At 46.7% G+C, this 27,499-nt stretch overlaps 1 protein-coding gene across 2 annotated transcripts in view; it reads right to left on the minus strand.

The window, feature by feature from the left end:
- Positions 1–27,499, minus strand: part of LOC119383518 (vesicular glutamate transporter 3) — a 108,931-nt gene that overhangs the window by 45,120 nt on the left and 36,312 nt on the right. Inside the window, exons 2-9 of one of the 2 annotated variants that reach the window (XM_037651689.2) lie at positions 20,401–20,640; positions 18,645–18,778; positions 17,552–17,666; positions 11,496–11,583; positions 8,701–8,787; positions 7,263–7,399; positions 6,268–6,399; positions 3,176–3,308 (exon numbers count right to left, since the gene is read on the minus strand). In XM_037651689.2, the coding sequence (XP_037507617.1) occupies positions 3,176–3,308; positions 6,268–6,399; positions 7,263–7,399; positions 8,701–8,787; positions 11,496–11,583; positions 17,552–17,666; positions 18,645–18,778; positions 20,401–20,619 (1,045 nt within the window). In that variant the 5' untranslated portion in view covers positions 20,620–20,640. The remainder of the gene's footprint in view (positions 1–3,175; positions 3,309–6,267; positions 6,400–7,262; positions 7,400–8,700; positions 8,788–11,495; positions 11,584–17,551; positions 17,667–18,644; positions 18,779–20,400; positions 20,641–27,499) is intronic. The other variant, XM_049412552.1, reaches the window with a different exon arrangement.

Consider the following 27,499-nt stretch of genomic DNA (forward strand, 5'->3'; position numbering starts at 1 on the left):
TTACCTTTTGAAGACGAAATCTCGAAGGCGTGGATGCCATCAAAAGCACTAAAGCTTAATAGTACGTTGAAAGTGGCAAAGCATGCTGATTGCTTGTGCTTGAAAGCACTACCTTGCACTAGATTTTCGTCAAAGGAAACGCTCAAAGGTATGAAGTGCACCCCCACACAAAGCTCGCGCCTGCCTTCAACCAGCTGCGTGTCACGCAAATTACGTCCGCAAAATGAAATAGGTGGGCATCACACTGCAGAATACACGCAGTTAGTGTACTTACTCGCGCATTTTCACTCGGCTCCTAGTTTTTCTGCTTGAATCACAGCTATCCACTCGCGGCGAAGCTGAAAACACCGCACCGGCACTATTTCCGTGGCGCGTCGTAATCGTCGCAGACAACGCTAATGTCCTCTTGTTGCGCTGCTTGTTTTGACATCCAGAGACGACGCAGTAGTGCCCAGACGAGCTCTTATACGCTGAAGCGGCGTGACCGGGCACTTTTTCGCACTTTAAAGCCTCAGAACTGCAGCTTGCCCTGTTTACATGGTGCAGCCCGCCCACGCCTTGGCAGCCCCGGTCAGCCCGGCGTCTGGGTGCGAGAGTATCCGCTCGGCTCGCCAGCAGCCTGGGTGCGAGACAGGCGTGCTCTGGTGTATACGAAGTAGGCTTCGCTACGTCGTCGGCACCAAGCCGGCCGGCGGCCGGTGTGAGTGCGTTGCCGGTGCAGGTGAAATAAACGTTGCGTAGAATATGCTTCACAGAGAATAATGTCTTCTGGAATAAAGTACAGGTCAAACTGTGTCTTTCTCTACATGCCACAACTGTTGTCAAACATCTAGCGTGAAGGCGAGACGAATCAACTTGCGGCCGGCGGCGTACAGCGAGCGACTTACGAGCATGGTGAAACAGCTGTGCCTGCAGGTGCCAAAAGTCATACAGAAGTCCCCTGCTACGGCATTCGTAATTATATATCTTGGTATTCTGTCGTTAATCCCCGAATTTTTGTCTTTTTTCTGCTGATACCACTGCGAGCTGCATGTTTTAATTGAGCTGTTTTTTTTTCCTCCCGGGTGCTCATTTTAAAACAGAAAACGCGTTCAGAAATGTATTTATGCATGCTGAGTGCTAGAAGTAAAAGCGTGAAAGCAAAGCGACCGTTGCGGAAGTTTAGAAAGCTTAAACACCGAGGCTTCCCACACACAACCCCAGCGATAGCAGCGTTCGCATCGCCTCTCAAGCACAGCTGCGCTTCTGGCGGCGGCCGCTGGCTCCATATGAAACTGACGCGGCAGTTTCGTGACCATAAGAAGCATTGAATGACTCTGGTCATACTCACGGCCCAATCTGAGTCTGAGTGAGTATGAGTGATTCGACTCATGGGTGAGTTTGCCGACCAATGGTTGTGAGCAGGGACGTAGCCAAGGGGGGGGGGGGGGGGGGGTTCAAACCCCCCCCCCGAATTTTTTCAGTTTTGCTTGCGCATATATACACGCGCACATACAAACGCACGCACGAACATACATAAAGTATGGTTGAACCCCCCCTCCCCCCCGAAAAAATTTCTGGCTACGCCCCTGGTTGTGAGTAAGAGCTCGTGTTGTGCCCTTTCTTGTCCCTGTCGTCTTAGCGCTTGTAATTTAAAGTTATGAAGAATAACGAAACGACAAGAAGTGCCTTGTACTCTAATGTATGATGGCAGTTTTGCGAGCGGGAAGAGTAAGTTTCGCTGCAACACTGTTTCTAAAGTGACACCTTCATATAGAGGTATAAGCTGTTGCTTGGGAGAGCGTCGTTGCATTTCTGCTTTTGCAATTCTCTTTAACGCTTCATGGTCATCTCTGTATGAAACTTCAACGGTATATGATAGGGAGGTACAATACGAGCATTGTTGCTTGTCGGCACAGTTACAAAGCTTCCAGAGTAAATATTAATGATGAAAACAGTATAAGAAGGCGGTTCAGGAGTCCGAGAAGCTACCTCTGTGATTACCGACGGATTAGCCTATGCGAGGCACATTCAAACACAGCTTCCGTGGAGCGATTTACTTGGCGATTTTCTTTACTATCAAGCAGTTTTCGTGACCTTCACGTGAGCTCAACGTATCAAAGAGGCATTCGAAGGCAGTTTAAGTTAAGAAATGACCGTGAATTGTATTTATGGGAGAACAAAACAGAATTCTTCCTCTGTGCAGGGAATACGCGAAAATAAATGTGGAGCTTGAATTTCCTGTCGTATGTCATTGAGACATCCTTATAATTGCATTCAGTCGACTTGGGACAAGTTTGTTTAGAGAAAAGGATTATGCAATATTTATAAGATGCCATTGACTAGATATATAGTCAATGGCATATAGGGAAGAACAATGACATCACCCAGGGAAGAACAGTACCCTTAGACTCTTCTCATTGTTTATACGTCACATATCGTATATGTACATGGCATTTCTGATTATTTTTCTCTTTTCTTATTCTTTTATTCGTTGTAGTTTTTCTTCTTTTGGTGTTTTTCTTCAGTACCACTATCGTGTTGATGGGATAGCCGGCTCTTACGTAGCCTACCTTCCCACATTTTTGTTTTTTTCATATCTAAATAAAACAAGACTCCGCCGTGAAACGTAGACAATTCAGTGTGTCCACCACAGATAACACAGTGTAGCTAAAGCGACGTCCCATCCAACACTGCTGACTTCGTGCTCCTTGAAAAGAACGCCGTACGGTCAAAGATACCTCGTTAGCTGCCAGCTCGTGAAAAGATCACGTGCTACGTGACGCCAACCGGCAGAAAAAGAGTGTTCCACACTCGCCGCCATGGCTGTGATCGGCGCTGACTAACACTGCTTTGGTTTAAATGCACATATATACCCTACAAAGTGGACGGAAGGATGACCGCCGCCTCGCTCAGTGGTGGAGCATCGAGCGCGTTATTCAGAGGTCGCAGGATCGGTCCCTGCCGGCGGCAAGTTATCTTTTCGTCCACTTTACTTTCTTCACATTTATATCCTAATTACTTCAAATAACATCCCCTGTACTTTCCTTGGCATTATTGTCTGTTAGTTATTGTTAATACATGTGTCTAACAAAGAAAAAATAGCCCTTAAAAGTCATCTCCTTTCCCTCGTGGAAAGGAAGCATTCGTGTTACCGCAACGGAGTTTACGTGAACTCAGTGCTAGTGGCTCTCACCTGTGCCCCCGAACGTCTTTCTCACTGTCGACGTCGTCATAAGGTTTTTCTCCTGAAGGCCGTCGGCGACAAAGCCGCTGACCACGACGGATACCATCATCAGGAAGTAAGGGATCTCCTTTGCGTACCGGATCTGCACAGACAAAAAAAAATGAAACAAATGATTTCCTATTTAAATATCCGAACCAAAACTGCAGAGCGATGTTGAGAAGCATGACGAACGTTTAGTCACGAACGTCACGAACGTTCGAAGATGAGAAGCGCTACGAATGTGATTCACCACTGAAGTTTACGATAAAAGAAAAATGGCAAAGCTTGGACTAAGTCGCGCAAGGCTTGAAACATCGAAGCTGGACGATTCCGAAGTGTAACCTGGTTGCTTCTACAGAAGAATTCTAGGTTCAGAAGAATTCTCCTAGGTTGTCGCTAGGCTTTAGTTAGGTGATATTAGGTTGTTTATAGGTTGTTGCTAGGTGATGCTAGGTTGTTTCTAGGTTGCTTCTCAGCGTAGTTAAACCACAGATGAGTTAAACCACAGTTAAACTACGAGTTAAACCACGTACGAGTTAAACCACAGTTCGAGTTAAACCACAGACAGCCACAGACACGACACGAATGTCCAAATTCTATAGAGACAGAAACTCGCGCTGAAACCAAGCGTTCGCACTTCCCGTAGATCTACGGGCACGTCGTCGTTCGCGTAGGGCTTCCATCGCTTTGGGGTCTTCTCGCAGCCATCATTGCCTATCCCGTTCCCTAGTATTCTCTCGTTGCACGTACCGCTGAAGCACTCCGTACAGATGCTTCAGCGAAGCTGAAAGGTGCGGTCACGGTGTTTAATCATTGGGTTAATCCCGACGGTTTATTAAAGCTTTCCTCAATTACTGGGCACGCCTGTCTATAAATCTTAATTGGTGTTTGCCGTCCGTCTGTTGCCTTCTTCATTTTCAGTAGACCAGCGGTGGGTAGTGGGATTTGCTCAATTTCTGTGGCACATACCCGTTCATGATGATGATAGTTCCTTTTACACGCACCTTCTTGCACAGACCAAAGTTTTTACGACCGGCTTAAACAGCTTCGCTGTTAAAATAAAATATTGCCATTTCTGAAGTTAGGTTTCCTTATTTCCATGTTTATTGGAATGTAAACCGAGCCATGATCTTTCATTTGACAGCTGTAAAATCGGCTTACTTACTACGCGCAAATTGCGCCTTGAGGTCAGAGATACAATCGCATTAAGGTGTGGCTTTCCCTTACGGCATGGCTTCTGAGCAGTAGCGATTTTTCTTGAGGAGCGGCTTTACAGCATCACGACTATTCCTACCGGAAAGCCCCACCTCAGGGCGAAGTTATCTGTCTCGTTACCTCCTGTCGGCGAAAACACGATATTTCGCTTTCCGGCAAGCAGCGAAATGTTATACATTTGCCGAACTCAAGAACAATGATTATAGCATATTCTTCCGTGTAACGCGCACTGCGATTTTGTTTTTATGTAGCAGCAGAGTCATAGTGCCACACAGACTGCTCCCAATACGCTTTTTTTTTTTACCGAGAGAACCAGCGAGCCGCTGTGTAAGTAGTGTATGCCTCGTGCCTGATCGCGCTTCTTGTGGCAGCGCGACACATGCGTCTCGTGCACGAGCTCGAGACAGTAGACTGACCTGCGAGGCTTGGGAGAAGTGTGTTCGTGAAGAGACACTTGTGTGGAACGCTCTAGCGGACACTCATTTTCCACATCTACTTTTCTGGGCACAAGTTCGCGCACAATAGACCAGTGTTTGCGTGTCCCCTTCTCTGATACATCACAACCGTGCTGAATATATTCACATTGCTCCTTGAGGTGCGGCTTCATGGCACTATAAATGATGCCTTGAGGGTAAGCTTCGCGGCATTGCGATTTTAGTTTTCGTGAAGCGACACTTCAAGGCGAAGTCCTCAGCTATATAAAGGCTTTATTACCATTTAATCACCCCACCCTCGTCCAAACCCCGCGTGTTGAAGCTTTCTTCTTGCCTTTTTGTTGAAGCTCATTTCCCCTTCTTCATTCGAGTCGACATTTCCCGTTTTGGTTGTGCTAATAATCAGCGAATGGAGCATGCGGTCACAGCGAAACCATAACTCTGATCACGATGAGCTTAGGACCGCAGTGCTTTACAGCGCGGCAGAAAGTGAGGACGTCACAATCGCCGAAGCAGAGTTGCCTGCAGGCGCTACTGATAGAATGTTGAAGTGTTTGATAATCGAAACTTGGCTTCTGCAATTGACGCGCACAGTTGACTGGTAGAATGACGGCCGACGCAGTCGGCCATCATTCGCTATATAGACACCGATGGTTATTCATTGCATAGTCATTATTGATTAGCTTTAACACACACACACACACACACACACACACACACACACACACACACACACACACACACACACACGCACGCACGCACGCACGCACGCACGCACGCACGCACGCACGCACACACACACACACACACACACACACACACACACACACACACACACACACACACACACACACACACACACACACACACACACACACACACACACACACACACACACACACACACACACACACACACACACACACACACACACACACACACACACACACAAAGAACGACTGTTTGCTCTCATGGGCCACCGTCCTGTTTTTTACAATATTACTTGTCGACAGAAAGGCACGTCACGTTTCCCGAGAGCAGCTGAGCCATCGAAACGTGAATGGCATGGGCGCACATTCTATTCCTCATATGTTAACAATAGATACCCTCCCCCCACCCCCCTTTTTCCCCCTCGTGATTTGCATGGAAAGGAGTTCAACAACGCAGCTCTTTGTGGCGAGATGTCAGGAAGCGCCGCCGTCTTAAAATAAAAAGGCAGCAGCCATCGCTACTAGAGCAAATAACGCCCTTTGCGCCAACAACACGAATCGATGCTATTTGAGTCTTTATAAAAGTTACTTCACTGCTACAGACTCCATTGTCTGCGTTGTGGCGGCTGGCGCTCGCGAATGCTGTTACGTTTACGAGTACTGAAACGTTCACAGCGCGGCATCGAACGAAAGGCACCCTCACCTCATCGTTGTAGTACCACTGCATGATGTGAAGCAAGGTGTTGTAGGTCCACGTACGGCCGAACGACGCGAGCAGAATGGCCCACACGGGACCCGAAGACAGGATGGAGCGCATTGGAACGCTGGTCGGCTGCTGCTTGGGATCCGGGATGAGTGGAAGTAAGGAGAAATTCATCAGAAAGGTTGCACCAGGATTTTAGACTACTTTGGCTTTGGCTTTAGAGTTAGCTTTAGGGCTTTGGCTTTATTAGTGGCACGAGCGACGAGTGACACTCTTGTTTCCCTTCCAAGGACTTCCGGTCGACCACTTACTTCCCGTTTTCCGAATGATCAGAAAAAGTCTCGTAAAAAAATAAAACTGGTACGAAATCAACGGTTCTGGTTCTAGTTGAGAGTAATATTGGGTACAAATGATATCGGAGCACAAGCTTACTGAACATAAAAGTCAATTAAGTCTCAGGATAATTACCGAAAATTTATTCCAACTGGTTCATTGAAAGAGCAGAAGGTGTTCCTGTAACCAGCTGGGATCGTTGTGGCACCTGGGTGGTGACCTCATAAGGGGGTGACATCGACATGAGAATAGATAAGCTATGTATACGTGACTAGGCAACAAGCCTCAGAAGAGGCGGGACAACAATACTTAATGAAACAATAAAAAAAACGAGAAAACGCAACGTAACAAACAGAATGGAAAACAAAAATCAAGTACATTTCCGAGAACAGAAAGGCGCTAGGAGAAATACCACAAAATGCTATTATTTTTAATAAATTCCTTAAATATCGACGCATTCATTTCAGTTGCAATGGCAGGAGGCTGCCGGTTCGACTCAATAATGGTTTTATCTCATAACCATCTCCTTCATGGCCTCATCCAAGAACTGCTCTTGCTTCGGACGTCAGCTTTGCCAGGCATCTTTTACCTGTATGTCCTATTTACCCTTAGAACCTACGCTAAGTGTAACAGGCAAAAAAGAAATGCCGACGAAGAATTACCGAGAAAGGAATGTGCTCCTGCGTCTGAAGCGAGTCGATTATGTAGATCTTTTCCCTCGTTGACACCCCCGGATGCTTGGATGGCGTTTCGGATACGAGAAGGAACCATGGCAACACCCATAGGATGCCTAGCATACCTGGAACAGTAACATAACAAAACAACGAGTGACCACTTTGATCCCTTACCCTTGAGTTAAGACACGCACACTACCTGTTTCAATCTGTCCTCTTTACAACTTCTATTATCACCACTCCAGTGCAATGTAGCAAACCGGTAGAGTGGCGTCTAGTTAACCTCAATCTCCCTCCCTCCCTCTCTCTCTCTTGATCAAGCCACAAGATGCCTCATGCCCGCTGTTCTTTAGAGCAAATAACGCCTTCGTTACATTTTGCACGATCGAAAACTGTGAGAAGTGTGTTACGCCATGTGGTACACCATGATAAATTTTGAACCGGTCAATCTTGCAGGCAGTGACGCGTCATATGGGTTGTTTGATGCCTACATAGTATAGAAGGTGCAGGATTGGGGTCATGAAATACTCGCCTTCGAAACGTCATACCGCCGTTACTGCTCGAGAGTCGATTCGCCTCTATAGAGACGCTTATTAACTAAAGTACGCAAGAAGCACAGCAAGAATGTCTGTTCATGTTCTCCTTCCAGTTCGTTCTCGCTGCGTCCCTCCTTGATTTATGCGGTAAGGAACCCTAGAGCTATGAAACACACTCCAGTCGCTGATATATATGCATACAGATATGCGTGAGGCTAAGCTACGACAGCTGGAGTCCGAACCACGAACCGTAGAGAAGCCACAACAGCGAATAAAAGCTGACTCAGTTGGTCCACAAGTAAACACGGCAACGTTGTCAACGTCTTTACTCTGTTCAACGCGACACTATCGATGTCCATGCAGATCCAGCGGCGGACTTTGACAATGTGTACACATGCCGCGTGCATGGTGCCTTGTGCCGACTTCACTAACACTTCAAAATAGTGGGTTGTTTGGCTAGTTGGTTCAGCATATTGCGAAAAGAAGCGCTAAAGCGGTTAAGAAGAAATTGCATATGACGTATTCCCTGTCTTTCCTGAGCGTCTTTCCTGTCCTGTGCACTTTCTTCTGAATCACTAATGTGTTCCGCTTCGTAAGATTCAGTAACGCACTCCAGCAATCACAGAATGACTGTGCCTTCGAAAATCCCTGTCCCTTGAACACTGAGTTGATCCGTTAATAGAATACAGAAGGAAGGGATGCGCGTAGCAGGCGACGCAAGATTCTGCGCTATATACGGCTCGTAAAATCACAGCTTTGCGCTTATTCACGTGGGTGCGATGCCTGGTATATGATGTATGACGATTATCTGCACGTGCTTCTGTCACAGAATAAGGTTACAACGTGTCAAAAAAAAAAAGAAGAAGAAGAAGAAGAAGAACCTCACTCACCGTAGAAGTAGAGCCCCGCTGTCGAACTGAAGAGACTTTCGAAGACAGAGAAGATTTGAAAGCTAAGTAAGCTGCCGAAATGTAGACCTGCGAAGGAAAACAAAAATGCCGCTGATACCAGAGGCCACGATGCCACAGTATACGACCCTCACACGCCAAAGGAGAAGTCGCATAGTCACACTGCGTAGTGAATCTGCACCTCCCGATAATACGTATACAGCGACACGAGCGGCAGCTGCGTGAACTTTGGAAATATGCTGACAATCTACAACGCTTCAAAAGGTGCTGGGTCATGTAATAGGAAAACTGGAAATTGTGGTCTCTGAAATGTATGCATTCACATGCTCAATATAGGGGCCAGCCGTTTAAAATATGTCAGCCCCCAAGAGAAGAGGGTACTACAGGTGTCTCGCGACTCTCATGTGGCCTTCGCCTCTCAGAAATTACCTATTTCTGAAATTTCCATCACCAACTCAAGGAGCAACGGCGGCGAAGCATACCGACATGAGAGGGTTACTGCACATATGCTTCGCTTCCACCGAGAAGACGGCAGCTTATATTCATTGAAGGCAGCCGTACATTTACGAAATTAATCAACGAGACCAGACCCTTACAAAAACGGGAAAGATGACACATGTAACATCCAATAATTAAATAAAAGAAGGTAACGTCGTTAGCGAGAACGCAAGGGCGGCAAATTCGAAAAGAATGAGCGCGAACGGAAGCGCTAATGGAGGCCCATCGTAGCTCCATTTCTGCCGACGTCAGCAAGGAGTCTCGATCTCCTGGGATAATGAACTGCTGCTACGATAAACCAATGTTTCTGACGTTACGCGCGGGGCCACTGCGACTGCTCACGTGTTTTCTCCCTCTCGTCTCTCTATCTTCTATCTCTCTCTCTTTTTTTTTTTTTTTTGCCTAAGGAGATGGAACAATATGCCGTCAAGCGCACGGCCGACGGCGATGATGGCAATGAGACATTCGCGAAGGAGCGCTCCGACGTTGAAAGAAGCGGAAATTGATGCTTCAAACTTTCGCGTAACGCTTTAAATGAAGAACCGATCAAGAATTGATATAAGATGGGCGTTTCTAAATTTTAATGAACCCTGGAAAGGGGGAGCGGGTGTCGGAGCCTTCAACCAAAGCAAAAGAGATGGTGATCTCAGATTTTTTTTATATATTACGTGTGTGAGAGTGTGCGTTTTGACAGGTTATTTTAGTAAGGAACGAAAGAATAAAGGCGGGAAAATAGTGCTTCTTATGAAGAGAACTGCTTCTCAGCCTTAAACTTTAGTTTCAGCACTGGCGTGCGCGCGCGCGCTATTCGTTCCGTTCCTGTGACGTGGCGGTGGTATGTGTTACAAAATTTCTTTTCTTTTCTTCCTTTCTCGTGCTCGGAAATAGTCGACAAAAAACACGTCAGCACGACTCCACAGTGCTACGTCCATCAAAATTCTTTAATTTGTTTCTGTTTTTTACGAGTATCTTTATTCGTGAAAGCTGTAAAGTAGCCCTCGATGTCCGCGACACAGCGTTCGCAACATTGTTTCTTGTCTCCTCCTGCATTCGGATTCTGCGTGGAAGATGAAAACGCCAGAATTATTGTTGAGAACGCCAACGCCTTGTCTTTAGCGATGTGCTCTATTATGCGCAGTGTTGTCGGACGCTTCCAACGTGTTTCAAGGCGACAAGCAGACGTTACTTAGCAGAGACTTTCTCTCTCAAAGTTGCCACCTGCACTTGAACCGTGATTCGAACTCTTATTAAAGTTCGTGGCCGGTTCGTGGCCGTCCGCCCCAAGGAACACCGTCAGAGGCTGCTGGAGAACTAGTAAAACATTTATTAGTTAAAACAAACTTCAACGGTAACGCAAAATAACAGTAAAACTTCCGGCCCTTAACCTTGGCCCCGGCGGGGCGCACGCCGCGTACACGAGCGCTCTCCGCGACCAGTCTGTCGGCCACCCCCTCTTGGCTGTCCACGGTCACTTCTTATATCTTGTTCCTGGCGCGTGGAGCATGCGCACTGCCACCAGAGCATGCCTCGTGACGCAGCCATTGGGGGCGAGGGTGTTTATCGGCTGCGATCCCCACAAAGTGTGCATGTGGATGTGCGTGCGTGTGTGTGCGCGGGTGTGTGTATGTGCGTGTGTGTGATTCGAACTCTTAAAGTGTGCTGTGGGTGTGCGTGCCTGTGTGTGTGTGCATGTGTGCGTGTGCGTGAGTGTTTGTGCGTGTGTGTATGCGTGTCTGCTGTCTGTCTGTCTGTCTGTCTGTCTGTCTGTCTGTCTGTCTGTCTGTGTGGAAGTACGACAAAAAATAATTTCGTCTGAGCTGCGGTGCAGGTGTAGAGCTTTGTGAATCTCATATACTGCCAAGGAACACATATTCGCCATGAGGGAGATCAAACCTGAATGTTCGTTCGAATCAAATGTAATGGGACTAACACAATCTAATTTAGGTCAAGTAATTCGAACCACCAGTTCAATGGCGATAAAAGTAATGTTAGCCAAAGCGCAAGATAAAAAAAGTACGAGGCTTCCCATGGGAAGGTGTCGATGAGCTTAGCGAATTAGCGTTAAAAAGGCATCATTGGTGGTCATTTACTCAAGGTCATTTACCATAAGTCGCGTATAGCGCTTAACAACATCATCGTTGATATAAATGCCCAAGCAAACGTCGCAACAGCATGTCAGGCCATTAGCTACAGGCAAGAGCATACAGCTGAACTCCAGCGGCGCTGATTTAAGCACACCCTGTTGAAAAGTACCAGGTCCTGGAACTTCGCTCGCTTACCGGCGTAACCAGCGGCGAACATCCGCGTTCTTTCCAAAGGTGGTGCCCAGTACCTCAGTAAGCTGAAGAAGGCCGGGAAGGTCAGCCCCTGCAGATGTAGATCACTATTTTAATATGCATATATCCTGCTGCCCTACGCATGTAATCTTCCGCTCAATGTGTTTAGAAAAAACTAGCAGTTCCGTGTACGAATACAGCAAATGAGCGATCGAAGCTCCTTAGAAATGGGACGCAAACGACTATGCGCCTGATCTCTCTGCTGGATTTGATGAAGGCGGTAGGGTGGGGAGAGCGTCTGTTGCGCTCGCTGGCGGGAACGACCGAGTGCGGCACGCGCTGCGCAGGGAGGGAGACAGGTGGGAGAGTGGTGTGAACGTTGATGCGCCGAGGAGCTTTGACGGCGGCGATGGAACGCCGCGCGCGCTCATTGTCTTTCTGCGCCGGCGCCGGGTGGGGAGACCGTCTGCTACTACTTTCGACAAAGCACCCGTAGTGCGCTAGAATGATGGTTTTCATTTCACAATCCACGATAAAGGTGGTGAAAGTGAAGACAACCATTATAACCAGTTGTGCACAGAGCTCATTTCTTTTCACCTCGAATTTCTGGTACGCTAGAACGAAATCGCTCAAGGCCTAAAGATTTCCTCTTAAATCACTGGCCACTGCAACCCAAAGCGATGCTTAAGAGAAGGAAGCTTCAACGGCGACGGCGGGGTGCAAGCATAAGAAGCTTCACTCCTAAAAAAAGGCTTGACAATTTAGAGTACCATGTATGCTACTATATGGGACAGTGACAGGCTGCCCCTAACGCATCGTGACGAAATGGGGAATTCAACAAGCTCCTTATCTACTAGCGTGCTCGTCGAGGCCTCCCGAGGTTGGTGGTCTGATCTTACCATAAACGTACACCCACCTCTCCCAGGTATAGGCGCTCTTTCGAGACCTCGTTTAAACCGGTGTTTTACAAGTCGTATTGGACCTCTAAATAAATACGAACCATTTAGACCGACGGAGAAAAACCTTAAGCTGAGCGGCACTTATAGTCCTTCAATGTTCGTGTTATTGCAGGTTACAGGGTCCTTTCGAAGGTCCTTTGTCTTTTCCGACGTGCTTAAACCTGCGCTCTTACCGTTCGTTTTCTCTCGCAGCCCACCGACACCGTAGATACAGGTGCCTGTCCTGTGTAATGCTCTGTGTAACACCTGCCCTGTATAACATCGTTTCCGCTTCTGCTGGTATCTACCTTCCGCTTCTCCGTCCGAGATCCCTTCGATTCCTTCGACACCGTCGATGACTCCACCTACTACGTTACCCAGCGCAACCGCACATGGTGGATTTCATAAGCACAGCGCTGAAAGGCCTCAGCAGAGGGACTGTGGACTGCGAGGGCCTCTGAGTATACAAATACGTCCGAGTATACAAATAAATACTCTCTCTCTCTCTCTCGAAATACGGAATATAGTTTCACTTCAAAACAAAGGGACCAGTAGGAGATACGGAGTTTGTCTTGTACACAAAGAATTATATAAAACAGTAAGGCTTATCGCATCGTTAGTTACATCAATGTTGTCCACAGCTGAAGGTCCGGTCAGCTGAATAACGTGCAAATAAGCATAACTTAAAGATGATCGTGCCTGGCTCACCAGCACCACTGCAGCAATACGATATCTGCAACATCACTTCCCTAGAACACAGCATTCTGCAGAGTGCTGCGTTCGTTGTAGGAGTGACCCGCCGCTGTACAGCTTAGCGGGTATAGATATGTTCACGGGAGCGCCAAATTGCGCAAACGGCAACGCAGAGCGCAGCGGTATGCGGTAAGTGCAGCTGGAGTTGCAGTGTCACTAGGCAGTTTTAGAATAGCGTACGCAAAGTTTAGCGTTAGCTTTTCACGCAACTGCGCATGCGTCGTACGCTAACCGCTTGAGGGCTCCCGTTAAGTGACGGAAATAGCGGACCTCAAACGGTAACGCTAACTTAGCGTACGCTATTCTAAAACTGCCTACTATAAGGTTTTTTTGACGTACACTAGCGCGCATTTGATTTTTCCGCCTATGAGAGTAGAGGGTAGAGGCGAAGCGAACGTCCCGCATTCAGTCGTTCATGGCCTCCGAGATTGCGCGCCGGCATATTTCACGTTGCTGACACGACCTGCAGCAGTCTATTGTCATCGTGACACAAGTATAGGGCCCACCGGAAATGTCAGCAGGCGAGCACGGGATTATTTGTAAAAAAACAAAGCTGTTGACCGTGGTTAGTGCTGTCGACTGCTGTTGTCTAACCGAATACGTCACTTTCAGTCGACCAAGTGACTTCCGGGTACGCGCTTCCGGTTCAACCTTCACTTCTGGTTTCTACTGTGGATGTGCAGTTCACCACTTCAAACGATACTCAACTACCTTCCGATCTATAGACCGCTTCCGGTTGTAGACGAGCTATGGAAGCCACCTGAGGAAGGTCTGGTATCAGAAACGGTCTTCGAGAACGTGAACATCATACACTGTTACAGGAAGTGGCTGGGAGAGGCACCGGAATACGCGACTTGTCGCGCGTTCTGGGCCTTGATTTAAAGAAAGATGCGAAGCAGCTTCGCTCTATGTAGATTCCAACACGGACCGTTGGATCTGCAGCAGTTTTTGTACTTTACAGAAAATTGGTGCGCGTGCCCTTACCCCCGGACTGGTCCACTATGGGGCAACACCCAACATCCCCCCACCCCCCTCCGCCTTTTCAAAAAGATGGCTGGCTCTCTCGTAAGGTCGATTCCACGAAAGATCGAAAAAGGGTGTATATTTGATGTTTCCGATTTTCCTGATAATTTTGTATGTTGTGCACATATGACTGCACAGCACGAAATCGCAGTTCGTTTTCAAATAAAAATTTTTTTCAACGTAGGAAAATTCGACAAGTGTCGCCGGTTGACGACGACCATTTTACGAAGAGTGCGTTTTCGTAAATTCGCAATCATGCTGGCAGCCACTGTAGCTATATATTACAAATATCTTTCTTTTTGGCGGAAGTAGAAGTAAAGAGGAAATAGCTCTTATCATTTCATGGAATTCTGAGTAAATTATGTATTTTTAAAAATTCACGAAAAACGCTGCGTTTTTGAAAATTAGTCAAATTTGGGACGCTGTGGCTACTTCTGTGAACATCTTAGATTGTTCGTATTTGCAGTATGAATAGACCTTTATGTGAATAATGAACCTCTGCATTTGTATTTCTGTAATAATTTTCAAAGTAGTAAATTTTCATGCTCGAAACACCAAAAAGAGAAAAGTGTTCCTCCATTCAAAAATCTATAATAAAAAAAAACCCAATCTCAATTTTGTTCAATGTCCCCCAAAATGTTCTCAAAGGACTGCAGAATGATATTATGAAAAAACATGTTGCATCATTTTTATTACAACAAAAGCAGAAAATGTCAAACATTGTGTTTCCAGAGCGTGGTGGCTACTGCGCAAAGGACATCTCTAGTAACAAGAAAATACAGTAACACGTCTTTTTTCTTTTCTGAGCTTCGCTAAACAACAGTAATGATCTATGGTCGGAAATTGGGAACTGTTTTGTAAAGAAAAAGACCGTTCCAATTAAATGCATTCGCGTGGTTTGCGACTTCACGCCAGTGTTAGACATCCCTCAGTCCACAGTATGCACTTTCAGTTGTAGCCTCCTTTTCTTTCATCTATTTCAGTTGAGTATAATTCATATCTTGAGTGCTAAAGAACGCATTCCCTCCATGCGTCTCTTATGATGATGTGGTGTGCCAGAATTGAGAGATTGGTATAAAAGCCAAGGTCTCTTCATGAATGGAAATGAATTTCTGGAGAGCGGTCGCCAAGAGGTGTGGTTTTTGTTGGCCCAAATGTGTACATTGTCAAACCTTATGTGATCAATGCAGTGTTTAAAAAGAATCGATTACGTGAAGATTGGTGGCAGCAGTTCTGGCCACGGACAAAACACGTTTTGTTTGCATTGCATCTGCTTTGTTTTGCATATCCTTCTTTCTCTTGAAGAAGTGCTGGCAGATCTGGTTTCCCTCTTGAATTGAGCGCGCATCCTGCTTCATGACCCTCCGCAAAAGAGTCTCGATCCGATATCTTCTACGTAACGAAAATTCTGCTGCAGCGGAATTTTCTTTTTGTGCACCATGAGGCAGTCCGTACAAAATCTCGGCCATGGCTATAACGCCTACCCATAGCCACCTTCAGAGCGTAGGATAGTGATCGCATCAAAGTGAAGCATATTTTGGATGCTTAACTTCTATCTCAGGTGGTGTTTGGCTGACTGGCACAGCCGTACTCGTTGCTGTCGTCTGCTCAGGCGGGCGTCCATCGCGCCGCCCTTTGCACCTGTCCGCCTAACGCATGCTACTCCGTTTACACGAGTGCTTGTAGCGCGGGCCACACGATCTGCACGGTGCGGATCCAGAGACCGGGCGGGAGAGCGAAGAGCGGTGAAAAATGTATCGTGTAACCAACGCAATCGACACCCCAGCTTTTTCTCGTGCATAGCGACAAAGCCTGGCAAACAATGTGTGGCTGCTGTGCTTAGGTTGCACTGCGGTACTCGCCGTTCACCACTGCCGCCATTTGCGATTTCTCACATTCTTACAATGCATGATCGACTCAGCTACACATATTTCGCGTTTAGCTTCGTTGCTTTTATATAAGCGCATTTACTAAAAAAAAAATTATCCAGAGGAATCAAAATGTCCGTGCTGCCCGTCGACGAGGAATGTAAGTGGTGTCGCAAATGCATTTAATTGGAACGATCTTTTTTTTTTCTTCACAAAACAGTTCCCACTTTCCAACAATAGATCATTACTGCTGTTTAGCGAAGCTCAGAGAAGAAAAAAGACGTGTTACTGTATTTTCTTGTTACTAGAGATGTCCTTTACGCAGTGGCCACCACGCTCTGGAAGCACAATGTTTGACATTTTCTGCTTTTGTTCTAACAAAAATGATGCAACATGTTTTTTCATAATATCATTCTGCAGTCCTTTGAGAACATTTTGGGGGACTTTGAACAAAATTGAGATTGGGTTTTTTTTATTATAGATTTTTGAATGGAGGAGCACTTTTCTCTTTTTGGTGTTTCGAGCATGAAAATTTACTACTTTGAAAATTATTAGAGAAATACAAATGCAGAGGTTCATTATTCACATAAAGGCCTATTCATACTGCAAATATGAACAAGCTAAGATGTTCACAGAAGTAGCCATGGCGTCCCAAATTTGACTGATTTTCAAAAACGCAGCGTTTTTCGTGAATTTTTAAAAATACATAATTTACTCAGAATTCCATGAAATCATAAGAGCTATTTCCTCTTTACTTCTACTTCCGCGAAAAAGAAAGATATTTGTAATATATAGCTTGAGTAGCTGCCAGCCTGGTTCCGAAGTTACGAAAACGCATTCTACGTAAAATGGTCGTCGTCAACCGGCGACACTTGTCGAATTTTGCTGTGTTGAAAAAAATTTTTATTTGAGAACGAACTGCGATTTCGTGCTGTGCAATCATATGTGCACAACATACAAAATTATCAGGAAAATCGGAAACATCAAATATACACCCTTTTTCGATCTTTCGTGGAATCGACGGTAATCAAGATTAGATGTAAGCATGAAAGGGCTACATGCAAATCAGATTGGTTGGAGGTGATACTAGCAACTATCTCAATATGTGGCCACGATGCGACGCAGGCCCATATAGCTTACTGAGCCGGAATGGACGTGTCACGCAACGTGGCGCCATTTCTGAAGGGGGCCGCGCAAAAACCCGCAGCCGCGAAACACATGGACCGCCGGCGTTGGAAAGAGCGCAGACAACCTTGTGCACAGGCAACCCCGCTGCGAGCATAATTTGAGGGATACATTTTCTATCTGCCTTTTAGTTCACACGAACAAAATAACCACGAAAGAAACGCATCCCGAAATGGGCGCAAGATTGTTCTTTTTTTCTCTCTCTCTCTCTCAGCTTTGCATGGCGCACGTCACGTCACGCCACGCGATGTAATGTGATGGAACGAGACGTGCGACCCGCGGTCATACGTACGTCAGCCACTCCTTGCAGGAAGAGAAGGGACACGAGGAAGATCTGGTGGACTTGCATCACTCCAGCGACCACGAGGTGAAGCGAGGAGTCCAGCAGTATGGCGGCTGCAAACACGCTGCGAAAAACGGAACGCGAAGAAATGTCGTAGCTGCACATATGTGTGCAATCAGCGAACGTTTCCACAACACGATAACACGCATACCCCGCCTTTATTCAAATCAACGGGACTCGGGAACTGTTTAAATAAAGCGAAAATTTCGTTCCGCTGAAAACACGTAAAGACGCCTGCGATTAATATTAGTTATTTAAGAGCAATTAACGCGTAATGTCACTTGCGTGCGTAGCTATCGTAAACAACGAGCCCTTTGAGCACGTCCAATGTTTTCTTTTATATTCTTTATATTTTCATGTTTCATAACGAGTGTTGTTGCATACGTTGGCGCAAGCTACTCCTCTTTTGCATGGCAATACACCAAAAAGCACAATTAATGTTCCATGGTTTAAGAAAGCATGGGAGGCAATCGAACCTCTAGGAGGAGATGCCTTTTGTAATGTATTTTACTGCGCAATAGTGCAGAATGAAGAACGCCCAGAAACAGTACAGTGGTTCAGCCTCACGTGCTGCGCACCTGCGCTAACCAGCGACTTCCCGATGTAAAAAAAATATGTGTGCCCCCTATGGCCTGCATCCATAACGCTATAGGATTTCTGTATTGTCCTATTGAATTCTGCACAAAAAAACATGTACGCTCCTCTAAACGCCATATGATTGTATACTATTCAGGTAAAGTGCCTTCGGGCTTTTTCTTGTAAGGCCTATTAATGCCATAACCACGCATTGATAAATGCACTTCCATCTAAATAATGGTGGGCGAAGCAGCCAGTTGTATGTGAATACCTGTGCTCGAAGCCGTTCAACGGCATCCAAACTAAGGGGAGCGGCTTTCGTCTGGATCCGCAAAAAAATAAGAAAAAAAAACTGAGGTTTGCTACTAACTCACAAGGACACGTCAAACGTTAGTAAAATTGGAACGTGCCACGCGCTCGAGTCTTCGAGAGCACGTACTGGAACTCAGGGGAGAGTGTCTGTTACCTGTTAGCGTGGTACTTGTACGAGAGCGCCGATCCTATCACGTGACCTATGAAGAGACCCCACGTGAATGACGACTGGAAGGAACGGATGAAGTCTGTGGTCCAGTTCCCGCTGGACGTGTCGTTGTTGAACATCTGCGAGGCAGTCGAAATGACGTGTTTATATGACGTCATGACGGTGAGAGCAACAGAGAAGTGAACGGGAAAGAGAACTAAAATGATAAAAAAGGAGAGCATGAGGCGATGCGAAGCAGCGTTTCGGCATGTCGAGCCCTCGTTTCAGAGAGGGAGTGGAGAGGGGGAGAGAAGAGGGGAAAGGGGAGAGGGGTGGAGAGAGAGATGGGGAATGGAGAGGGGAAGTGGAGGGAAGAGGGGAGCGAAGAGGAGGAGGGGAAGTGGAGAGGAGGTGTGTGGAGAGGGCTTGCGCATGCGCAGTAAGGGTGGTCAAGCCGCACACCACCACCACCACCACCACCACCGGTTTGAACTCCGCCATAAGATGCTTCACATCTAAAAAAACATGGCCTGAAACATTGTCTTACAGCACTGTTTTCTATACGTCACAACCGCGAAAACGGGCTAAAGGAGAAAATAAATCTATTCGCTTTAATGCACACACACGCACAATGTAATATTTTCACAGATACAGGTTACGTAAGAAGTAACAACTATCACATGCTTGTTTCCTGCATTATGATTACAGCGAAAAGCTGGTATTCTAATATTTTTAAAAAGAAATTGCGAGGGGTTACAAGAGGATTAGGTTGCGTATACTATTGACGTTTTACATGAGGCAAGAAGCGTGTACGGTAATGATGCAAACAAGAATAAATGGCGCACTAACGTAGCAGTTGCAAAGTGCACGTGAATGAATGACACGCTAGTAAAGAATAAATACGTGACGAATAAAAAAAACTATTACACGATGCAAACAAAATTAGGTGGCATGACGAAATTAGAAAGTTTGCAAGAACCGCAGGAATCGTGGTAAAATTGCAGTGCGCACAAAGACAAACAAACGAGCGCTAATTGGCAGTAGGGCAAGTTTTATCTGTGCCTTATGATCGAGCTGCAATTTCGCCATTAATAGTAAAGAACTCGCTCAACTTTCAGTTCTACTACAATGTAGAAATGAGTTGGCGCCAAATGCCACTCCGAGAGGCAATTCATCTTGAGGCGCGCACAAAATATAACGGTGATTATGATAATATGAAACACGTCGGCTAAACAATGACTTTTCCTACAAGTAACGAAATATGTCCGAACTTTATTCCATGTAGAAGAAACACATGTTTGTGGATTTTATTTATTTTTGTTGCGTCATATGTTACGCTCTCAAGGCACATACGGAGTTCCAAAAAAATTACTTTTGCGTGGCAACGTGGACAAAAAAATGTTTGCTTGAAGATGCCTGCAAGGTATATTAAAAGCCACCTGCATCAAATGCAAGTGTCCGTGCGTGTCAAACGTCAACAGGAGCGAAAACGTCTGTAAGGACCGCACGTCCTTTAGTTCTCACTTCATTTATCTTTTTTTTTTCTTTTTTTTTTGCATTTGTCCTTAAGACATCTTGAAGTACTGAACGTTCACGCGCATGTGAACTGAAGCTGCCCACCCATACGCACGACCGAAGAGCTTATACTAATGGGAATAGACTGGAATATTAACACTGCGTACGGTATATACGTTTTGCTGAAAGGAACCTTCTACGTTCTGTATAACTAACAATGCGGAGAGAGTAGGACACGAATACGTACCTTCCAGTGGGATTCCCTCTGCAGGCTGTAGGCGGCTTCCACGAAGGACCTACGAATGCCAGCGGCCAGCGAGAAGCCGACGAACACCATGGACACGAGTACGCAGCGCTTGGGCCACGCCAGCAGCGTCGGCGTGCGGCCCAGCCACAGCCGCTCGGCACCGCGGCGAAGCGGCGAGAAGGGACCGCTGCTGTCGGTGCCGACCTTGCAGCACGGCATGTCGACTCACTCACTCACTTCCTGCACGGAATGGACGAGTGGTCAGCGGTCAGCAACGAGAAGTGTGATCAGGGCTAGCTAGTTGCTGGGACACCTGTAGATTTTGTTAGCGCAAGTATGGAAGTGGATGCGAATAACGACAGAGAGAGAGAGAGAGAGATAGCAAGAGAGGAGGAGGAGGAAAAAGAAGGAAAGGCAGGTAGGTCAACCAGATACGCTTCCGGATTGCTATCCTACGCTGGGTAAGGGGATTAAGGGATTGAAAAATGGAAAGATAAAAAGAAGTTAGCATAAAAAAAATCCGCGTAAGGTTAAACAACACTGCTGCGTTCCATGCACGTCGAAAAAAAAGGTAGGTTCGTTCGTGTCTCGACACCTTGATAGTGCTGGACGCAGGATCCCACACGTATCACGTTCCGCTATAGACATTGACACATGTGTGGCCTCATTACCAATGAAAGCATGCAGAATACAGGAAAGAGTACCACATACAGAATACCACGTCCAGTTTACTACCCTACACGTGGGGAAGGAAATAAGGGCAAAAGAGAGAGAGAGGGCGGGATGCCTATAACGAAGTGCCGCTGTTGTGTATTTATTTATTTACTTACAATACCTCAAAGGCCTCACTGAAGGTGTTTTACATGAGGGGTGTGCTATTACAATGGATTAAATGTGTAGATGCTCGATCGCTGCTTTGAAGTCGGTGGTACTCGAGTGGTGCACAAAGTCACGAGGAATACCATTCCGATCTTGCGCTGTCTTGACAAAAAAGGATGAGAGGTGCGCAGTGGTGCGAGCATCTGGCGGATGCACAGCTTTCCCGTGGATGATGCGGTCTGAATGACGACGGGTTGGCTTGATAGCGGGAGTACGAGGTGATGCATGATAGAACTTGAAAAATTACACCATCTCACACTAAAGGGAACCATGTGGGGATGCGAAGCAGCGCATGGGTCGACTTAAAGTTCCGTTCATCACGGGCACCTTGCCCTATGTTAACGCGTCCTTGCAAGTGGAGCACACCATGAATTCACTGTAGTTGCTGTTGCTGTTCGCCGTCACGTGATTGCTGAGAGAGTGTAAGGGAGAGAGGCCACAGCGTCTTACCCTGCCCCTTACACAGACCCGAACGCGCTAGCTCGTGCCAGTGCGTTCTGACTAGGACACAACGAGTTGGTTCATCGCGGGTCTGCAGAATCTCGTTCCCCGAAGCCATCACATGATTGCTGAGAGAGTGTAACGGGGAAGGCCACAGCGTCTTACCCAGCCCCTTGCACATGCCCGAACGCGCTAGCGCGTGCCAGCACGCATGGTTTTGTCTGCGTTACGCCAAGATAGGACAGCATACGGCAGCCCGGGCCCCTAAAGTGCTCTGCACGTATCGTCATCAAGGCGGTCGAAGAACAAGATGAAGAAGACTTCTCCTTGGCGAGAGCGTGCGCTCAGATGGCTATGCTACACTCACAGCGGCGCGGCTGCATCACGTGGGAGGAGAGGCTGCGCCGCGGCTGCAGCACCGGGGAGGAGAGTAGAGAAGGCGACCGAACACCTGCATAAAGGAGGAGAGTGGGAGAGAGTGTAGGCGCATGCGCAATGGAGCGCGGACGCCACCGCCGGACACAGCCCCGAGCAAAAAAAAATCACGCCATATCCACGAAATGAATGATGATAAGTGGGCGAAGCTCGAGAGCGGGAGATCATCGGTAAAACCTAACTTTCCCGTGAAAGTTAGCCCATTACATCATCAGAAAGACGTAAGACTGTGCGTATATTAAAAATCAACTTTTATTTTGTTCTTGTTCGTTTGTTGTTTCGTTTCTTCGTTTGTTCTTTTCATTTCGTCGTTGTCATGGCGGCTGGATTGCGAGGTCCCTTCATTATGACGGCTTTATGGTCCGTGAAATGAAGCGAGAGAGGTTCTTGTACTGGCTGCAGTGGAAAGTTTGCAAACACTAAGTCTATGCACGTCCCTCGGATCGTGGTAGGTTGCATATGGATACATCGGAGTGCGTATTTGGAAAGCATGTGCTGCACGATCCAGTCATTGGCGATGAGGTCCACGTTGAACCAGCACAAACGGACGGTTCTTGTACTTGTTGTCGTAGTCACGTAACGCCTACGTCCACGTTGAACCAGCACAAACGGACGGTTCTTGTACTTGTTGTCGTAGTCACGTAACGCAGCATCTATAAACGACTTGACGTCCCCGATAGACAGGTTGGGTGCGAGGTACACGGTCATGACGGCGACTAGCAGACGGCGACTGAATCGGTGGACCGGTGTTTCGACTCGTGGTGGCGATTCCGGGCTCGACTGTCGGCTCCGCGATGGAGTGCCAAGCATGAAGCTTACCCCGCACCTCCACCAGTGTAACGACGTGGGATCGACGAGGACATGGAGCACGACAAACAAACACGCCTTATCGATCAGAGAAAGAACTGCAACGTCTTCTTCGTCCCTGCGCTGGGCCAAGAACACTCGCGCTGCTTCGTTGCCATCACCACTGGCACATACGCGCGGCATAGGCGGTGACGTACGAGCTAGGAGGGACAGACCCACGGCTTTAGGAGCTTCGCCCCTAAAAACTGCTTCGCATCTAAAACAGGCAGAGACGAGTGATGCGGCGGCGTAATGAAAGGGCAACGAGATTAGCGCGAGATTTGAGTTCGGTTATGCTTGACTGGTATGAATAATCTGAAAAGATGGCCTTTGCTGCCCAGTTGTGCACAGTTTGAAGTGTTTTAATGTTGTTAGTTTGGTGAGGGTCCCAAACGGCGCATGCGTATTCAAGCTTGGGTCTTATTAGTGTCTGATATGCGAGTAGTTTCACAGAGGTAGGAGCTGAAGGTTTCGACGTAGACAGCTAAGAGCGCGGTTAACTTCGTTAGTGACGTGCGTTATGCGAAGAGACAATGTTAAATCAGAAGACAAATGAACACCTAGATACTTCTATGAACTTGCAGATGAAATTTCCCTGTTGTTAATTAGCTATCTTGGAGCCGGGTAGTTACTGTCGGCGACGAAAAGAGACTCGTGATGTTTTGTTTGTGTTTAGCGACATTAACCATTTCTTACACCATATTTCTATTTTATGAAGGTCGTATTGAAGTTCATGACCATCTGATGCGTTGTCAATCGGGCGATAAATGACACAATCATCTGCGAAAAGTCTCATGTTAGAATAAAGGTTATTTGGAGGGTCGTTTATATATATTAGGAAAAGCAGTGGACCTAGAACCGTGCCCTGAGGCATGCCTGAAATAACGGGGCGCGGAGAAGAAGATAGATTATTGGCGTAAACGAACTGCTGGCGGTTAATTAAAAAGTTACAAATCCAATAAAAAACTAGCGGGTCATGATTATGACTGGAAAGTTTTAAAAACAAGCGTTTATGAGGAACTTTGTCAGATGCTTTCGCAAAGTCCAAGCAAAGTGCGTGTACGAAATCCAAAAAAAAAAAAGTGCGAATATACCTATTACCAGGGTCTTTAAATAAAGACCCTGCTATTACAAAAAAAATGAGTTGGTAGTGCGGGCTAGCAAAAGGAGTTAAAATACGAACACACCGAAAAACAATTCATGCTTGGGCCTTCTTAAAGTTCCCCGCATTCAAGAATAAAATAAATAAAGGAATGCGCTTGTAGGGTTTGGAGGTTCACCTCAGAAAAATGTGGAATCACAAGAACATACACAAGATATCAGGCCGTTGACCCCGCATAATACTACGTCTAAAGCCACACGTCGGCGAATAGTGGTTGGGATTAGAAAAACGTTGCGAGACAGCTGACCTTTCGAGCAAAATCACAGCCTCCCTGAATAGAAGCATATATCTTATTTTCGAAAATTATTGAGCCTATCAGAGTGCATCTGATCAAATTGCTCATGAACGACTTACCTAACGAAAGAGCTAGTTTCCTCGCTCTGTTCTGGCATAGCTTGGTCGAACGTAATTATTATTTGCATGAAAGTACGAATACCAAGGAGAGATGAACGAAAGATCCTGCTTGTGCGTATAGAATGGTTCTAAATGCATTCAGAGAGACCTATATCTCCCAGCTCGTGCACACTAGCAACTTGCCATTTAAGTACGTAAAGAAACACGAAGACGTCTTAAAAATGTATATTGATGAATTTAGGCGTAATCGGATCAGCACACGAAGCAATAATCTTGTTTTGAGCGCGTACGCACGTCTTTAGAATAGCAAGCTTACATTATAAAATAACTTGTCGACGTAGGTTGCTGTTTCATAATGCTGGTGCAGATTCCCTTTGTGAGACGAGTGGCAGGTTGAGTTAAGGACTCGTTACAAGGTACAGTATATACGCGGCGGTAAAGGAGATGGCACTCTATAATGAATGAATGAAAGACATTTGGTTAGCTAACGCAATTTGTACGCAGAAAGACCCAAGGAAATTACTCGCGAAGTGGCAACGTCGTTTACGCAACCGTCGAGCACGTGAAGCAACTGCTTGTAATTTGGCACTCAAGTACTCAAAATTTCATGGAGCGTGTTTGCGCCAAATAAATTTTCTGTCCTACTCCTACAGGGCAATGAAGTCAATCGCTCATTACACACACACACACACACACACACACACACACACACACACACACACACACACACACACACACACACACACACACACACACACGCACACACACACACACACACACACACACACACACACATGCACGCACGCACGCACGCACACACACACACACACACACACGCGCGCGCGCGCGCGCGCGCGCGCTCGCAATTTGCAGTAATTCGACTGTCGACTGACCATGGATCATTCATGAGAACTTCGCGCTGATCTTTAACCCTTTCAGCCCTGGATTTTTTATTTTGGTCGGGGAACTTTTTTGTGCGTGTTTTCCTAATAGTTGTGACCTCAGAAGACCGCAAACGCAAAATTGAGCCAGTGGTGCAAGTATTAATGGATTTACAGACATGACATCAAATTAGGTCATCAGGGCTCAGCGGTTGCGAAATGAGAGAAATGACATCTTTTTTCCTGATATTCACTAGAGTACACAAAATGTGAACCACGTCTCATTTTTCAATGTGATACTCATTGAAACAGCTTCGCTACGTCGATCCGAAAATGGCGCTTACCCGCCTCAGCTGACCCGCCTCGGCGTCACCCATGACTTCGGTCAAGCTTCTTCTTCTTTGCGGCTCCCAGCTCCGCAAGCATGTCACCATTTCGGTGTCAATCGCAGTGGGGATGATTGAAGAAGTATTGCCCCAAGAATCGGCAGTTTTGGTTTCATTTCCGAGGTGCTAGGGCAATTGTTGTGTGATGGTGTCAATTGACACCGCCAGGGCCGAAAGGGTTAACGATAACACTTAGCGAGATATTTTGACCGTAGTAGGGGACTCCAGATTAGTTTTGATCACTCGGTGGGGTTCTTTAACGTGCACCTAAATTTAAGTACACGGGCGTTTTTGCTTCTCCCTTACTTCGCTACGCTGCTGCCATGTCCGGGAAACAAACCCGCGTCCTCGTGCTCATCGGCGCAACGGAACCACCACCGTGAGTCAAGATAGCAAATCCAAAGCACATCGATAGCTCGCTTATTCAATAAAGGAATCGCTGAAATAATTATTCTAAATTGGCTGACAAACGAACGGATGCGCATCTCTAGTAGTTCTAATATTCATAATAGCAGGTAATGTGTTCGGGAACCTCATTTGCCGGCTGGTATAAGTTAAATCAAGCCAATATAACGAACAAAGATTGTAATTTAAAACTCTTTCTTTCATTATTATTCTTCCACATGTAGAAGAAGCGAGCATAAAGGTGAGCGGTTGTGATTACAGCCTTCATAAGAAGGTTCAGGAACTTGCCTCTCCCACAAAAAAATCAGGAGCCCTTCCCCCTACCAGGAAATTACGGGCAAGCGAAGCTTGGCGCGCACATGTGCGTGCCTGACCTACTATACCTTTCTTTCTTTCTTTCTTTCTTTCTTTCTTTCTTTCTTTCTTTCTTTCTTTCTTTCTTTCTTTCTTTCTTTCTTTCTTTCTTTCCTTCTTTCCTTCCTTCCTTCTTTCTTTCTTTCTTTCTTTCTTTCTTTCTTTCTTTAGCATTGTGCAATGCTCCCTCCTGTTTCCTTCCTCCATGCCGGGAATCGGACCTTCATCTACGCGCTTAGCAGCACGACACTTCAGTTGCTGCAGGCAACAACGACGGTTAGTCTTTAATATATCCAGGCAACAACGAAATGTGGCGACGAGAAAGGACAAGTGACCTCGGCAAAAGGTCAGATTGCCTCATCAGAAACGGCTGATCGTCTACAAGCCCGCGATCGAGAGAGCGTCAATTATTGGAAAACGGCGCGTAGAAATACGCCGCCGCCGCCGCCGCCGCCGCCGCCGCCGAAATATGTAAGGGCCCGCTCACGCTAGCGGCACGGCAGCTTGCCGTTTGCGGTTTGACGTTCTCAGGCTGCCGTGCGCAAGCGATTTTGTTCGCGCACGTCAGCCGTTCTTTGCCGTTGGAAGAATAGGTCCGAGACCCATTTTCGTGCCGTTCTCCGTCTGCCGCAGAGCGACGTGGCCAATCAGCGACGGAGGAGCGGTTGCCATGACTACGGCGCGCCGCGTCGTCTGCTTTCGGCTTTCCGCGTCGTGTGCGTCTGTCGCGGGAGGCTTCGAGCTGCTTGCTTCTTTTTTCGCGCTTTTCACGCTAGAAGTGCGCATGTCGTTCGTGTCGTTGCCAGGCATGATTCCAGCAGTCAATAGAACGTTTTAGTCTACCCGGCATTAAAAACAGCGTCGCGTAAAACCAAATAAAGTGTCCCCAAGCTGGCGCCAGGTCAAGTGGCGCCGGCTATGGAGAATCAGAAACAACTAACAAACGCGTAATCTAT

This window comes from Rhipicephalus sanguineus, chromosome 2 (genome assembly GCF_013339695.2).
Source record: "Rhipicephalus sanguineus isolate Rsan-2018 chromosome 2, BIME_Rsan_1.4, whole genome shotgun sequence".
NCBI lineage: Eukaryota > Metazoa > Arthropoda > Arachnida > Ixodida > Ixodidae > Rhipicephalus > Rhipicephalus sanguineus.